At 40.5% G+C, this 15,130-nt stretch overlaps 1 protein-coding gene across 7 annotated transcripts in view; it reads left to right on the top strand.

Annotated features, from left to right (window-relative positions):
- Positions 1-14,575, top strand: part of KCTD3 (potassium channel tetramerization domain containing 3) — a 74,072-nt gene extending 59,497 nt beyond the window's left edge. For 4 of the 7 annotated variants that reach the window (XM_075595620.1, XM_075595621.1, XM_075595617.1 and 1 more), the window contains 7 exons: positions 1,124-1,168; positions 1,506-1,676; positions 2,024-2,179; positions 4,983-5,079; positions 6,345-6,529; positions 6,602-6,740; positions 13,211-14,575. In XM_075595620.1, the coding sequence (XP_075451735.1) occupies positions 1,124-1,168; positions 1,506-1,676; positions 2,024-2,179; positions 4,983-5,079; positions 6,345-6,529; positions 6,602-6,740; positions 13,211-13,751 (1,334 nt within the window). In that variant the 3' untranslated portion in view covers positions 13,752-14,575. The remainder of the gene's footprint in view (positions 1-1,123; positions 1,169-1,505; positions 1,677-2,023; positions 2,180-4,982; positions 5,080-6,344; positions 6,530-6,601; positions 6,741-13,210) is intronic. The other 3 variants (XM_075595616.1, XM_075595619.1, XM_075595618.1) reach the window with 3 other exon arrangements.
- Positions 14,576-15,130: the final 555 nt, after the last annotated feature.

The following is a 15,130-nucleotide window of genomic DNA, read 5'->3' as shown; positions in this document are numbered from 1 at the left end:
TAATTATTATTACTAATTGGGTGCTAATAATTATTAAGTAATTATTAATACTTAATTATTAATAACAATTATTAATACTTACTAATTATTAATAATTAGTAAGTATTAATACGTTTCATTAATAAGTAAGTATTAATAATTAGTATTAAGTATTTAGTAATAATTATTAATTAGTTAATTAACTGTTAATAATAATTAATAATCATACTTATTAATAATACATAATTAATCATAAAGAATGATTAATAATGAATTATTATTAATACATCATTATTGATTAATGAATAATTATTATTTAATAAAGAATAATAAAGAATTATATATTTATAAATTATACAACATAATTAAAATAATAATTTATTAAAAAAGTTAATTATACCATTTCATACAGGAATTGAACCCAGGACCCTTGCATATGGTGGTAAGAAGTTCTTCCACTAGACCACAGAACTGTGTGATGTCATAGACAGCTAGAAATAGACTTAAGATTTCACATTGACATTTCACATTGACATGTACCTTGTGTTGTAGAGGATAAATATATTTATAGGTTCTGTCTTGTCACACCAAGCCTATGGTGTAGAGGTAAGAGGCAATGCATTGGTATCAGAAGGTCCCGAGTTCAAACCCTGCATGTGTTTTGTACAAAATGTATTAATGTTTATTTGTGTCTGTGTCTGGTAGTCAATAAAGCATTGAATTGAATGTTTGAAAAAAAAAAAAAAACCCTATGGCACACGACGGGACGGCGGGAAATTGGAAAATTTGAGATGCAGGTAAGGCGGCAAAATGGAGGCTTTCAATTCGGGAGCCATGCTCAGACCGCGTTATAACCGATTCGCGGTATAGCGAGGCGCGTTATAACGGGGTTTAGCTGTATTAACAGCTATATTTATTAACTGGTACATGCACTTTTTCTTGTGCAGTAACACTGGTTAGTGAATCTTATTGAAAATGTGTTTGCTTTGAAAGTCGACCTTTTGATTTGGCAAAAACGTTTGTTTTAACAATGTTCATATCATCAGCTGTTTCTTCAAGGTATTCACTATAGTTGTGAATATGCAGTGTAAATGTGTCACTAAAATGCTTTAACATAATTGAAGTAGTCTGTCTTTGTCACTAGATGGCTATCTCACACCACCTTTAAATCCATTGAGTCACCGTGAAGGTACAAAAACAAAACACGTATTGTTTCTGGAACTCCCATGATTCATTGTTGTAGGACAAATTGCATGTGATCTAGTTCTTAACAAATATTTATTTTCTAACTATTATACACATTTCCCGTGTGTTTAAATTTTTATTTTAATATAAACAATGCACTTTGATTTCTCTTGGTAAATGCTTCCCAATGTGTGAGTTGTTAATAGACACATGTCTTTTATAGTTGTTATGCCTTATCTTTCCAGTTAAATCTGTTGGTTTTTCTTATGTAGTTGTGCGCATGCACACACTGATTGCTAACTGCATGAACATCACTCATGCACATTGTGTGTGCTTTTCAGGTGTGAGTGGGAATTGGATAGAGATTGCTTATGGCACAAGCTCTGGAGCTGTGAGAGTGATAGTGCAGCATCCGGAGACAGTTGGGTCTGGCCCTCAGCTTTTCCAGACCTTCACAGTTCATCGAAGTCCTGTTACAAAAATCATGTTGTCTGAGAAGCACCTTGTATCTGGTACTATTTACTGCACTTTTATTTGCACTTTTATGTCATATTCCAAGTTGTAATCTTGTTCTGCATTGCAATACCTTGTGAAATGTATAAATCCTATAGATGCAAATTGTATAACAACATAAATATATCACAGAAAACTATATTTTTATTGTATCGTAGAGTTATAATGAATACAAAGTGATTTGCTTTTTTTAATGTGTTTTAGAAATATAAGCTTCTATTGTACATTTGTGTTAGAAAACGCCATGTAATTTTGTCTGCTTAACTTCTATAGAAAAGTTCACACAATAAGGACACTTGTATTATATATTTGTTCACTTTTTGTTTTTGCATGTGTGATTTTCCAGTTTGCGCTGATAACAACCATGTCCGGACATGGACAGTAACTCGTTTCAGAGGAATGATTTCCACACAACCAGGGTCAACTCCACTTGCTTCTTTCAAAATCTTGTCCTTGGAAGAAACTGAAAGTCATGGTAGCTATTCTTCAGGCAATGACATAGGTAACGCTTGTTATCTTGACTATTTAACTCTTACGTTTTCTTAAAGGAAAGTATCTGTTGAGTATACAGTTTTGCTTCTGTGTTTATTTATTTACTGATTGGCTATAGGGGTACTCTCAGAATGAGGTTCATATTTGTGGTTTGGGTTGCCTTTCGCTAATAAGTTGGTAGCACACACCACAAAGTAATCATTGAATGCATTTGCAATGTCAGTGGGATTTGTCAGAGTAATATCCTCCATAGTGATATTACATGGTTGTTGATGGCTAGAAGGCTGGAATATATTGTGGATAACCTTCCAGAAATTAGCTGGGTTTGATGTATTCTGGCAGAGCTTGTTAGAGTAATATTGTGCTTTTGCATGTCTTGTTTTCCTTGTGCACATATTCCGCATGCATCTGTAGTTATTAAGATCCTTGGTAGTGCCAGCTACTTTGTAGCTTTTCCACAAGACATCCCTGAAATGGTAGAGCGCTATAAGGTCAGTTGTAACCCACGGAAGGTGGGCCCCCCATACTCTTATTCTGCGTAGTGGAGCATGGGTGTCACAGAGTTTTAAGAACTCGGATTGGAAATAGTCAAGCGCAGAATCGGTGTTTGGAATTAAGTCGATTCTGTACCAAGGGCAGTTGGTAAGGTTAGCCAGAAAGTGTTGTGGGTTAAAGTTTCTAAATGTTTCTAAATGTTCTAGTGAGGAGAACTTTAGGTCTTGATTGGGGTGATTTCATTTTCCTTACACAGTACACTATTGCATGATCAATGAAAATGTCAGGAAGGATGCCAGAGGATTGGATTCTGCTGGGATTTGAGGAAAGAATCCAGTCTAGCAAGGAGTGGTTGTGAGATTTCAGGTTTTTTCGTGAGGGTTAGGAAATGAGTTGTGTTAGATTAAGTGACTTGAGTTGTATCTGGATTTTGTGGTTTTTAGGGTCCAGTCAATTGTAGTTGAAATCCCCAAGAACTAGCAGCTCGCTCTTCTCATTCAGAGAGGAAATGGAGCCAAGAAACTGGGTGATAGTCAGGGACTGTAGAGGGGCTTTAGGGGGGCAGTAAATGCCAGCAATCCGGAGAGGCCTAGAAAAGGGGAGGCAGATTTTGCCAACTTGGATTTCCAGTCTGTTGGGAGAGGCTGCAGTAAATAAGGTGTACAGGGGGTGTTAAAAGTGCCGGCTAGCAAGCATGGGATCATAGTGCGGTTATATAAGCTCACCGTTTGTTGTCTTGTGTAGAAGAGTTTGCAGAAGATGCAATCTTCCTTAGTCAACCACTAGTCATACTGTAGTCTAACTATATATTCTCACTGTGTCGGAAGTAGTAGCTAAGTGGTAATGTCACTGCCTTTAAAGCAGGTGAACACAGTTCAAATTTGTGTCCGCTTTCTTTGTGACCTTGGGCAAGTTACTCAATCTCCCTGTGCCTCAGGCACCAGAAATAGATTCTAAGCTCTACGGAGCTGGGGCTCATTGTGCCTGCAAAATTCTGTGTATGACACACTGCCACGAGCACTGTCGGCACTATACTGTATAAGAATAAAATATAATCATTATTGTGTATATAACCCCACACACTTTCTAATTGTAAGCAGAATTGCTGGTCCTTCCATATAAGCCCGACTTGTGCCTTCCTGTGTCCAACTTCGAAGTGGCAAGTCTTCCCAAATGACTCTAAATTCACCTTTAATAAATCACATATAGTAAAGTTGTGATGTACCTGGCCATATTTTTAGTACCCGGAAATTAGGCGGAGCTGGGGCCCGGTACTGGGTACTTCCCTCCTGCCCTGCTCCCTCGATCCTCCTCAATCACCCCCCTTCCTCTGGTGGCGGGAGAAAAGGACGGAGAATGGCAGGAGCAGAAGTAGATAGCAGCCAGCAGAGGAGGATGATGGCTGCGTTCGGCGGAGAGAGAGGAGGAGCCAGTCAGCCAGTGGTGGTGGGAGAAGAGGATTGAGGACCATGTGAGCGGAGCAGGGTGGCTGGGGAGGAGCGCGCTGTAGCAGCGGCAGACACCTGAAGTCAGAGAAGACTTTCGGGTCAGACAGCTGGGGACCACTCCTCCCCGGCCGTCCTCCTCTGCCGCTCTGCTCAGCTCACATGGTCCTCAGTCCTCTTTCGCCACCGCCGGCTAACGTCGTCCCTCCACCACCGGCTGTCCTCCGCTGTCGACTGCCGTCCTCCTTCTCTCCCTCCATCGCCGACCGACTTCCACCTCCTCTGCCTGCTGACGTCCTCTCTCTCCACCGCCCGCTGTCGTCCTCCTCGTCTGCCAGCTGATGTGCTACTCTCCCTCCACTGCCCGCTGTTGTCCTCTTTTATGGCTGCCGTCCTGGGCTTACTGCCCTCTTCCAATGTCCCCCAAATCTACCCGGCCGCGTAATTTTCTTTTTTTTCCGGGTACCTGATACATCACTACAGTAGAGCATTAGTGCGTGCATATAAAACATTGTATAAACCTGTTGCATCCTTTGGTTATCCTGAGCCAGACTAAACTCAGAGGTGCAACATTTGGGGGGCACAAGTCTGCACATTCATACATTACGTAACTGAGGAAAGAATGTTACCAGAATCGAAGTTGCAGTCCAGGGATGTGGGTTTAGTCATAAAGCACTTTTTGTGGAAATATTTTTTTTAAGACAGTACTTCTTCAAAACAGAAAACTACTGGAAGATTCACAATAAAGTTTATGATTAAAATGGAAAAGTGAAAGTAAAGGCAATTTTATCCAATAAATAAATGATTTGTCAAAACTAGTGGAACTTCATATTTTACGGCAAGTTTCATTATTTTGTAATATTTTGTCCACAGGGCCTTTTGGAGAAAGGGATGATCAACAAGTGTTTATCCAGAAAGTTGTTCCCATAACTAGCAAGTTATTTGTAAGGCTTTCTTCTACTGGAAAAAGGTAACTATGGCCATGTTTACTATTTCTAAAATTGTTTTGTGGTCCTAATTTACCATTCTTTTTGGTTTTAAAACAGAGAAGGAAAAACAAAATCCAATATTGTCTTAAATTGCCGAATTCTTTTTTTAATTCCACTTCTCAATGCATGTTTTCTATGTCTGAAAAATAATAGAAATGCAAGGTTTCCCTAAATATAAGTTCAATTTCTGTCAAAAGTATGAACCATAAGTCTTCCTACTTTTTTATTTTAGAGGTGGTTTTTATGCCACAAATGTAATCTTAGAAATACAGCCTTCATATTTTCCTATCATTCTCAAAAGTGAAACACCTTTTGCTTGACTATTACGTTTCTTAAGTTACCTAAATAATATGTCCATTACAAACCTATACAGTATATAATAACAAATATGTGCATTAAAATAAACTTTGCTTGATCTCTATTCTTAGCTGTTATTGTCCCTTGTTCTCTTTCCCTCTCTTTTGTTTTTTTTAACCACAAGCTCTTAGTGTGTGTGTGTGTGTGTGTGTGTGTGTGTGTGTGTGTGTGTGTGTGTGTGTGTGTGTGTGTGTGTGTGTGTGTGTGTGTGTGTGTTGTACTAACACATAATAGACTCGCTAAATCAGGCAAAATAATGTGATGTTATCTAAGTCAGTAACAGACGCTATTTGCCCTTGACGTTATTTGACGTTAACTGCATACTCGCTAAACAAATTACATGCAAAAATAAAGTCTGTACTACAGCTCATTAATATAGGCATTTTCATGCTATTTCAGAATAACACTATATTATCTTCAAACAACATGACACTATTTAAGTATTGGTGTTACTGTCAGTCAGGCATTGGAACAGAGCTATTGAAGGAGAGAAGAGGGTAAAATAACGTTGTTATACCCAAGTCATCCCTAAACCTGGAGTTTCTTCCATCCAGGCGCTGAAATAGGGCATTGTCTGTTGCTTTTGCCCTATTTCAGTGTCCCAATGGGAGTAACGGCAATTTTAAGTATGACCTAAATAATATAATATTATTTTTTGGAGTTAACATGAACAGACCTTCTTGAGTAAGGTATTATTTTGCTAGTGGCTCATTTGCATATCACATGCATATAATTTCTCCTTACATGCTTGGTTTATACTGCTAGGCTGTTAACATTGCGTGACTTTTTTTAGTGAGAAGTCTTACCAGTAACATAATGTTAAAGTTAACATTACAAGGCCTAATGGAGTTTAGGGATTTGAAACCTAAGCGTTCCCTTTTTTTTGTAGAATCTGTGAAATTCAGGCTGTAGACTGCACATCAATCACGTGTTTCACAGTGCGAGAATGTGAAGGATCTAGTAGAATGGGGTCCAGGCCACGACGCTACCTCTTTACAGGACATTCCAATGGTAGCATTCAAATGTGGGATCTGACCACAGCAATGGACATGGTGACTAAAACTGAAGACAAAGGTAAGTGAGAATGTGCTTTCTCTAAAAAGATGTCTTGTTGGGGGTTAAAGACTAGTAATTTATCTTTTTAAGATGTAGGGGGTCCAACAGAAGAAGAGCTGCTGAAGTTACTCGATCAATGTGACCTCAGCACATCCCGCTGCGCTACGCCTAACATCAGTCCTGCCACATCTGTAGTTCACCAAAGCCGTCTTCGTGACTCAAGCTCAAGGTAAAACTCTCTTACTTTTCAGTTACAGTATACACATTTTTCACTTAATCACTATTCAAAATTTTTAACAATTAGTAGTGTAATCGCCAGTTGTATTTTCTTTTTTGGTATTTTCCCATTTCCTACACGCTTTTCATTAATAATATGCATTCTTTGTACACTCACTTTTATCTTCGTCCTTTAGGGATCCCGATGTTTGTGGTGCAGACTGGAGAGTAGCACAGGGAATCCCGACACTGCTTATATCAACACTTGTAGATGGATAGAGAAATCCTCCGCCGCACATACACACAATATACTGTTTCTTGATTACTTATTGCATTGTATTGCAGATTATTGTGACCGCATACTGTACAACGTGTTAGGGGATGCAGCCTCTTCGTCAGGTACACACAAGTCACAGAAGTGTATCTCTCGACACAAAACAGCAAATACCCACTATAGAGTACACGTGAATGTGCGCCATTTTGATTGCGTCTGACGTTATAGGACTAATAATCAGAGATTTGCATAGTTTGACATCACTGCTGAATATTCAAGAGTTCATTTTGCAAGTTGCCAATATCGATTTGAAATGTGTATTAGCAGGCAGACTTATGGAAATGCTACTCTGAGAAAAGTATTAATAGTGGTTCTCATACAGCAGGCCTGCACAACATACGGCCCGCGGGCCGCATGCGGCCCATCTGGCCTCTCTGTGCGGCCCGCGATGACTCCGGCCGGGCGCAAGTTAATTAAATAAATAATTAAAAAAAGTTAAAAAAAAAAAATTTTAAATGGCCACCCCCGGGTTTTGCGGTGCGCGGGGGCAGCAGCAGCATGAGGAGGATGCAGCAGCCGTAACTATTTTTGTTCTTCAATAGCAGGATGCCGGGGGGCCGGTTGGAGGTCAGAGCATGCCGGAGGGCGGGGCTTAGTACCGGGGAGAGGATGTGCTGATCTAAGAGGTGTGTGTGTGTGTGTGTGTGTGTGTGTGTGTGTGTGTGTGTGTGTGTGTGTGTGTGTGTGTGTGTGTGTGTGTGTGTGTGTGTGTGTGTGTGTGTGTGTGAAAAACGGTCTGGTGGGGGGGTGGGTGTGAAAAACGGTCTGGTGGGGGGTGGGTGTGAAAAACGGGCTGGTGGGGGGGTGGGTGTAAAAAACGGGCTGGTGGGGGGGTGGGTGTGAAAAACGGGCTGGTGGGGTGTGTGCTGCTGAGATGTGAGGGGGGGTGGGCTGCTGACATGTGAGGTGCAGGGGGGCGAAGTGATGTGAGGTGCAGGGGGGGAGAGTGATGTGAGTTGCGGGGGGGGGGAGAGTGATGTGAGTTGCAGGGGGGGGAGAGTGATGTGAGTTGCAGGGGGAGGGTGTGATGTGAGTTGCAGGGGAGGGAGAGAGTGTCATATTGAGAGGAGGGGGAGATTGTCATATTGTGGGGAGGGGGAGAGTGTGTCATATTGAAGGGAGGGGGAGATTGTCATATTGAGGGGAGGCGGAGAGAGTGTCATTGAGGGGAGGGGGAAAGAGTCATATTGAGGGGAGGGGAGAGAGTGTCATTTAGGGGAGGGAGAGAGAGTGTCATATTGAGGGGAGGGAGAGAGAGTGTCATATAGAGGGGAGGGGGAGAGTGTGTCATATTGAGGGGAGGGGAGAGCGTGTCATTTAGGGGAGGGGGAGAGTGTCATATTGAGGGGAGGGAGAGAGAGTCATTGAGGGGAGGGAGAGAGTCATATTGAGGGGAGGGAGAGAGTCATATTGAGGGGAGGGAGAGAGAGTGTCATATTGAGGGGAGGGGGAGAGTCATATTGATAGGAGGGGTAGAGAGTGTCATTTAGGGGTGGGGGAGTGTCATATTAAGGGAAGAGAGACATGGGGGGGATGCTGACTTGGGGGGGACTGCTTACATGGAATGGGCTGGGGGGATGTGGAGGGGGTATTGTGTGTTTGATGTGGAGGGGGGTATTGTGTGGGTGAGGGGGAGAGATGGGGTTATGAGAGATAGATGGGGAGTATCGTAAAGGTTGATAGTGAGGGGTTCTGGGGGAGATATGAGGATGATGATGATTTAACCCGTGCGGCCCAAATTTTTTTTCCTTGGAGCAGTTCGGCCCTTCTCACTTTACGAGTTGGGCAGGCCTGACATACAGTATATTGATAAATGTCCTGTTATTTGATCTATTCATTGTTTTTAGAAGAATTGAAAATATGGCATAGACATATAAACACCATCCAGGATTTAAGTATACATATGGTAAGTAGTTACTTTACAGTAGGATAGACCGAAGGAACTGGATATACGGATGTAGCATAGGTTAATACCCCACGTTAACGTGAGCATTAGCGCATAAAACAACGCTTTAAATAATACGTGTCATCTCCTTGGCCATTTTGTTCAATAGCACTACTGATAAATAAAATGCCAGCGTTAACGCATCGCATTGAGGTAATGGGGCAATCACATCTACTGTACATCTGTTGTGGCTTATAAAACATATAATCTCCTATCATTACAGCCTGTTGCAAGACCAAGCACCTGTAAATCGGCATAGTATTCCAATTAGTGCCTTATCTGGCCCCACCTTGGTCATCTTTAGTCATAACATTTTATGCAACCCTCTGCCCTTTTTATGTTATCACATTATGCTATGGCACATTGAGTCCTGTCTGTATGCATGCATATCTTAGGCCTGGGACCCGCTGCGCCCGGCGGCGCGGGCGGCCACACGAGCGTTCCCCACCAGCAGGGGAATTCTCCCGAGCCGGTCCCAGTCCCCCCTCACGGCACAGCTCACTACACGCTGTGACGCGTCAGCTGCTAGGGGATTCAAGAGAATTGTAATCCCTAGCGTCGACGCGTCACGTGGTGTGGCTGTGAGCCAATGAGGAGGGGAGGCTTCGGAGGAGGGGAGGCTTCGGGGAGCGGGGAGGAGAGTGTGGAGGGAAAGCAGCGTGAGTGCCTGTCTGTGTGTGTGTATGTGTGTGCCTGAGTGCCTGTGTGTGTGTGTGTGTACATGAGTGCCTGCCTGTGTGTGTGTGTGCATGAGTGTGTGTATGTGTGCCTGAGTGTCAGCGTGTGAGTAGGGCAGCCCGCAGCATCTCCCGAGCCCGTGGAGGGGGGGGGGGGGTAGCGGGTCCCTCCGCTTAAACCACACACTCCTCCGCTTAAACCATGGCACTCTGGCTCCCGCTCCCTACAGACCGCATATCGCGGTCTGTGTCTGTCAGCGCCCCGCCTGTCTGCAGTGCGGGCGCGCTGACTGAGGGAGCGGGGCCTTAGCCTTAGTCTCCCTGAATGCCTGTCCTAGCCTAGATCCATGAAAGTGGATACTTTTTCTATTATTTGGTTTATCTTTATTGTCTTTTGTTTCTGTCACCTTTTCAACATTTTTTTTCACGCTAGATGTTTTATTTATTGTTGATATTTTGTCTATCCGATGCCATGCTCATCGGATAGTATCTGCAAATGAGTTTGTTTCTCCCTGACAAGTATGCTATTCATTAGCTTATTTGTCTTTATCTAACTGATTAGATTTGCCATTAAACAGATACAATGATACATGGGATGTGGTAGCCTGCTCTTGTGCAGTATGCTTTACAATAGGCATAAACAGATGTGGACATATTCCTCTATATAAAATTATTGTTAGCCTCTTGGTTTGCTGGATGTACTGTATACATACATTAATATAGTACATGATTTACTCCTTCCCTTTTAACTGGTTGGCTAGTCCTACATTTAGCAGAGGGAGCGCCTTCATTATTAATATTTTATCTTCCTTCACAAGCAGGACATTCTAGTGCTTACTTCAGCGATTTTAGATGTTTAGACTCGCCAAACTGAGACACTTGTATAGTTGTATTGACCGATGAATACATAATTGTGGCACACTCAACCTATTGGAATTGTAACCTTGCTTATTGCTTTATAGTGATACATTTTCAGTACAAGCATGTAGTGACACCCAAACTCTTGTCACAACAAGCCCAATAACCTGGTAGCTGGCTTATTTAGATCATTGATTTATTCATTCCTGAAGCGGATACATTGTAGCGCGAGGGCTCTATGTAAATGAGATACATTTTATTTTAGGTCTATACATACAGTACCTGTAGGCTGAGCTAATTAGAACCAGTCTCCCTGGCATTGTACAGTATATATGATGTGAGTACAGAGTTTATCAGTACACATCAGCCTAGTAAAAAGAACATGGATGCACAGGAACAATTGATGCCCTGTCGATTCCAACAGCAGGCTACACAAGTACATATTTAATATTGTGGACACCATGTATCTCTAAGCCTGATGACTAGTTTAATTACCTTCTACAGCTATTACAATGTTATGAAGGAATTATTAGAATCGGTAACTTTCAATTGCATGTCTGTATGTCGGGCAGTAAGCAGACTGAATTAATGAACTGCCCTACTGTAAATAAACTACTTACCATAGGTATACTTTAATCCTGGATGGTGTTTATACTGTGTGTCTGTGCTATATTTTCAATTCTTCTAAAGGCAATGAGTAGATAAATTAACTGAACATTAATGTATGTGATTAATGTATGTTAATACTTTTCTCTGCATATAATTTTAATATTGAAATAATACTTTTTTTAAATAATAAATATGTTTAATAATTAAACATACGTTTAATGGGAATGTATATCTACTGAGCAGGCTGCTGATAATCAACATTTCATTTAGGTATTAGCAACTTGCAATATGGACTCTTCAATAGGCAACAGTGACGTTAGAATATGCAAATCTCCGATTACTAGTCCTATAATGTCAGAAGAAAACCAAATGGTGCAAATTCATGTGGGGGTGGGTACTCTGTAGAGGGTATTTGTTTCTTTTACGTCCTCTATGGCAGCCAAATACTAATGGAATAGCCCTCCTCCTCACAGCTGGTAGGACAAGCACATCTTGTGACCACTATATGAGAGGTCGTTATCCACCTTAGGTCATTTATTCTTGTCCTACTTCAGCTGAAGAAAGGACTTCAGGCAAGTTCCTTGACAGGTTTATTTTTTCGCGAGGGCCGTGTTGATGCCCTAAACGGAGTAGGAGGCGATTTCCCTACAATTTCCCCAGTTTACCTCAAGAATGTCCGCTTTCATGCTGCCGTAGTAATGCTATTGCCAGCCACATTTTCCCAGAGGCCTCTGGAGCCACTTCTCTGTGGTGCAGGCACGTCACGACACATCGCTTCTTATGAGATTACTCACAATTAAAGTAGTTTTCCTATCAGCTATTCCTACATCCCATAGGGTTGGAGAGCTCCAGGATTTATCATGTCACGAACCATTTTTTTCAGATACACCAGGATAAGATGGTGTTAAAGACTGTTCCACAGTTTCAAACCAAAGTTGTATTGAACTTTTATATAAATCAGAATATTATAGTCCCCTCATTTTGTCCGACCCCTATTTCTGATAGAGCGACCTCTATATTGTTTGACCCAGAATGGGTCAGGCATCCTCCATAGCTTCCATATATAGAAGGTTAAGGCAGCTATATTTGAGGCATATAGAATAGCAGGAGAAAATCCTCCTGAAGGACTAAAGGCCCCACTCTACTAGGGCCGTTGCAACTTCATGGGCAGAAAAAGCTCAGTCCTCTGCTCATGAAATTTGTAAAGCAGCAACCTGGTCGTCTTTACACACATTTGCTAAGCATTACTGTCTGGATGTTCACTCATCAGTGGATGCAAACTTTGGTAGAAGGGGCTTCAAGCAGTTGTTCCAACGGTGGGAAGAAGTACTCCCTCCCAACAGTCATGGTATTACTCTGGTACATCCCATTAGCATTTGACTGCCATAGATGACATAGAAGAAAAGAGGAAATTTACCTTCCAATATTTCTGTTTCTGCTAGTCCTCTATGGCAGTGCATTTCCCTCCCTCCCTTGAGTATTCTTATGTTTGGCATTTTAATGTTTTGTGCTTTTTTTTAAAGAGCTCTAACAAGTTTACTAACCTAAGGTGGATAACGCCCCCTCATAGAGTGGTCACAGGAAGTGCTTGTCCTACCAGCTGTAAGTAGGAGAGGAGTTATCCCATTACTATTTGGCTGCCATAGAGGACTTGAAGAAACAGAAATATCGGAACCTAAATGGTTTTCTTTTTGTGCGATTTGTGACGCCTGACGAAGGGGCTGCATCCCCCGAAACATGCAGTATGCGGTCACAATAATCTGCAATAAAATTCTGTGTGTGTGTGTTTCATTCCACTATACACCCTGTTCTGTGTGAACCGATTCCTATTTAGTCCTGTAGCTTTGCATGGGACTAGAATGTGTTCAGTACCTTGTAAAAGTTATGCTTTCTCTCCTATTATTTGAAAACCATAGCCTTATCCTCAACATTACTTGGTGTAACAAAATGACAATTTATAGCTGCATTTAAAGACTGCAACAGCAGTACTAAAGTCGATCATATCTAAGGTATCATTTTTTATGTTATTATTTAGAATATGCCTTTTGTTTTTATTCTAGTTTACAGCTTCACCATGAAACAATCCATGAAGCCGCAACCTATGGTTCAGTGAGGCCTTACCGTGAAAGCCCATTGTTGGCAAGGGCAAGACGAACTGAAAGCTTTCACAGTTACAAAGACTTCCAGTGCTTTAATGTTGGTAAAAACACTTTTGAGAAAGCGGTCTCAGAAAATGAGAGTTTCTTCATAAAAAGTGAAATAAAACAGCCCGATTGTGAAAGTTTCTCACCTGATAAGACTTCAACAGCACTAAGAGACAACATAACAGATGCTTGCAGAGCAACTGAAAATCTAGATGTCTGGAAAAGAGCAGTAGACGATGAGAATGACTCGAAGTCAGAAGTTAAAAAGAAGAGTGGATTTGAAGGAGCATTTCTGGGAAGAAAAAAGGTTTCCCAAGTACCTCATTTAGGCTCCTCTACAAGCACAGTTGATGGTGGAAATGATTCACCTGGTACTGCAACCCCATCTCCTACAAAGTCTACCACTTCACCACGGCGTAAAAAAAGTGACTCCTCCTGCCAAGACTATGCTTTGTGAAAACATCAGCCGCAAACTATATTTGCTTTTCGAGCATGTCAACGAAAGTTTAAAAAATAAGCTGAATTTAAATACTTCGTTTATTACTCTGTATAATCGGAGTTGAAAAAGCTTATTATTTTTATCTTGTTAAGATATGACAAAAGGCATATAAATCAGAGCTATTTATTATTTTGGAAGCCTAAAAAAGACTGCATAAAATCCTTTTTTTTTTTTTTACTTGCTGCTTTTTGGTTTTGTTATAGAGATTCATGCTAGGGGTTTTGTGACCTTCGCAGTTATTCTGCATTCATGTACTTTTCTAAAAACATTTACTTTTTTAGGAGGCTTAATTCTATACAGTACATATGCTAGTTAATAATTTATTGATTTATAAATAGTTATTTATCCTACAATTGCAAGCACTGATATAGTACATAGTCATTTATCCAAAATATTTTAATTTTGATAAACATGGCAAATTAGCATGAGGCAGGTCGTAAGTCTTATATTTTTCTGTTGGTGTTTGACGTGTACAGCAATATCCTTCTCGGGTGCTGTGTAAATGGACTTCTCCATTGCACTAGTGGACTAACCGTTTATTTACAGTTTATTGACATTTTCTTTCAGTATTCGAAGTTTCAAAGATTTTCTAATATTGTCTAAATCAGAAAAAACAGGAAACATCATTTTAGTAAAGTAATAAAGATATCCTATTGAGAATGTAATGAAAATCATAATGTCAACAACTTACAGTTTGTGATGTGTTTATGCTCATTCTGTTGTAAAATGGAATTTTACAGAACCTAATATTAAAATTGTAAATTAATCTTTCCTCACATGAACTTGTTTTCTGTATTCATATTTCCTTTTTTTTAATGGCACACACAAAAATGTTTGCGCACACAAACATTCAAAGCCAATTTCTGGCCTGCAAACTTGAAGTACCAAAGGCAACAGTTGATTGCAATAATGATATTGGTAATCTCACTGCCATTCATGCTAACAAAACAGCCACACAGACAGATTTATCCGATAGGAGCTTAAAGCCTAAAAGGAAACACTATATTTATAAGAAGTAGGATAATGTAAGAACAGTCATATGAAAATAAATGTGTAATATTTTATTAAAGTATAAAACGAAATGAAATATATAGATACCGTATATATATTTTCAGTCCTAATCTTGGGAGTACAGTATGTGTTAGAGGAGATTAGGGAGAGCATTACAAAGAGGCAAACACTTAGTGGCTTTATTTAAAGCTAATGATTATATCTAATCAAAAGTTAGAATTTTAAGTTGGAATGAAGATGTTTTGGAGTTCAAAACTACAAATATAATTAATATTTGGAAATGAGTAACAGACTACTATTGAAATACTTCAAGATGCTTTCTCTTG

This window comes from Ascaphus truei, chromosome 4, assembly GCF_040206685.1.
Source record: "Ascaphus truei isolate aAscTru1 chromosome 4, aAscTru1.hap1, whole genome shotgun sequence".
In the NCBI taxonomy this organism is placed as follows: domain Eukaryota; kingdom Metazoa; phylum Chordata; class Amphibia; order Anura; family Ascaphidae; genus Ascaphus; species Ascaphus truei.
This window is presented reverse-complemented; position numbering and strand designations above follow the sequence as displayed.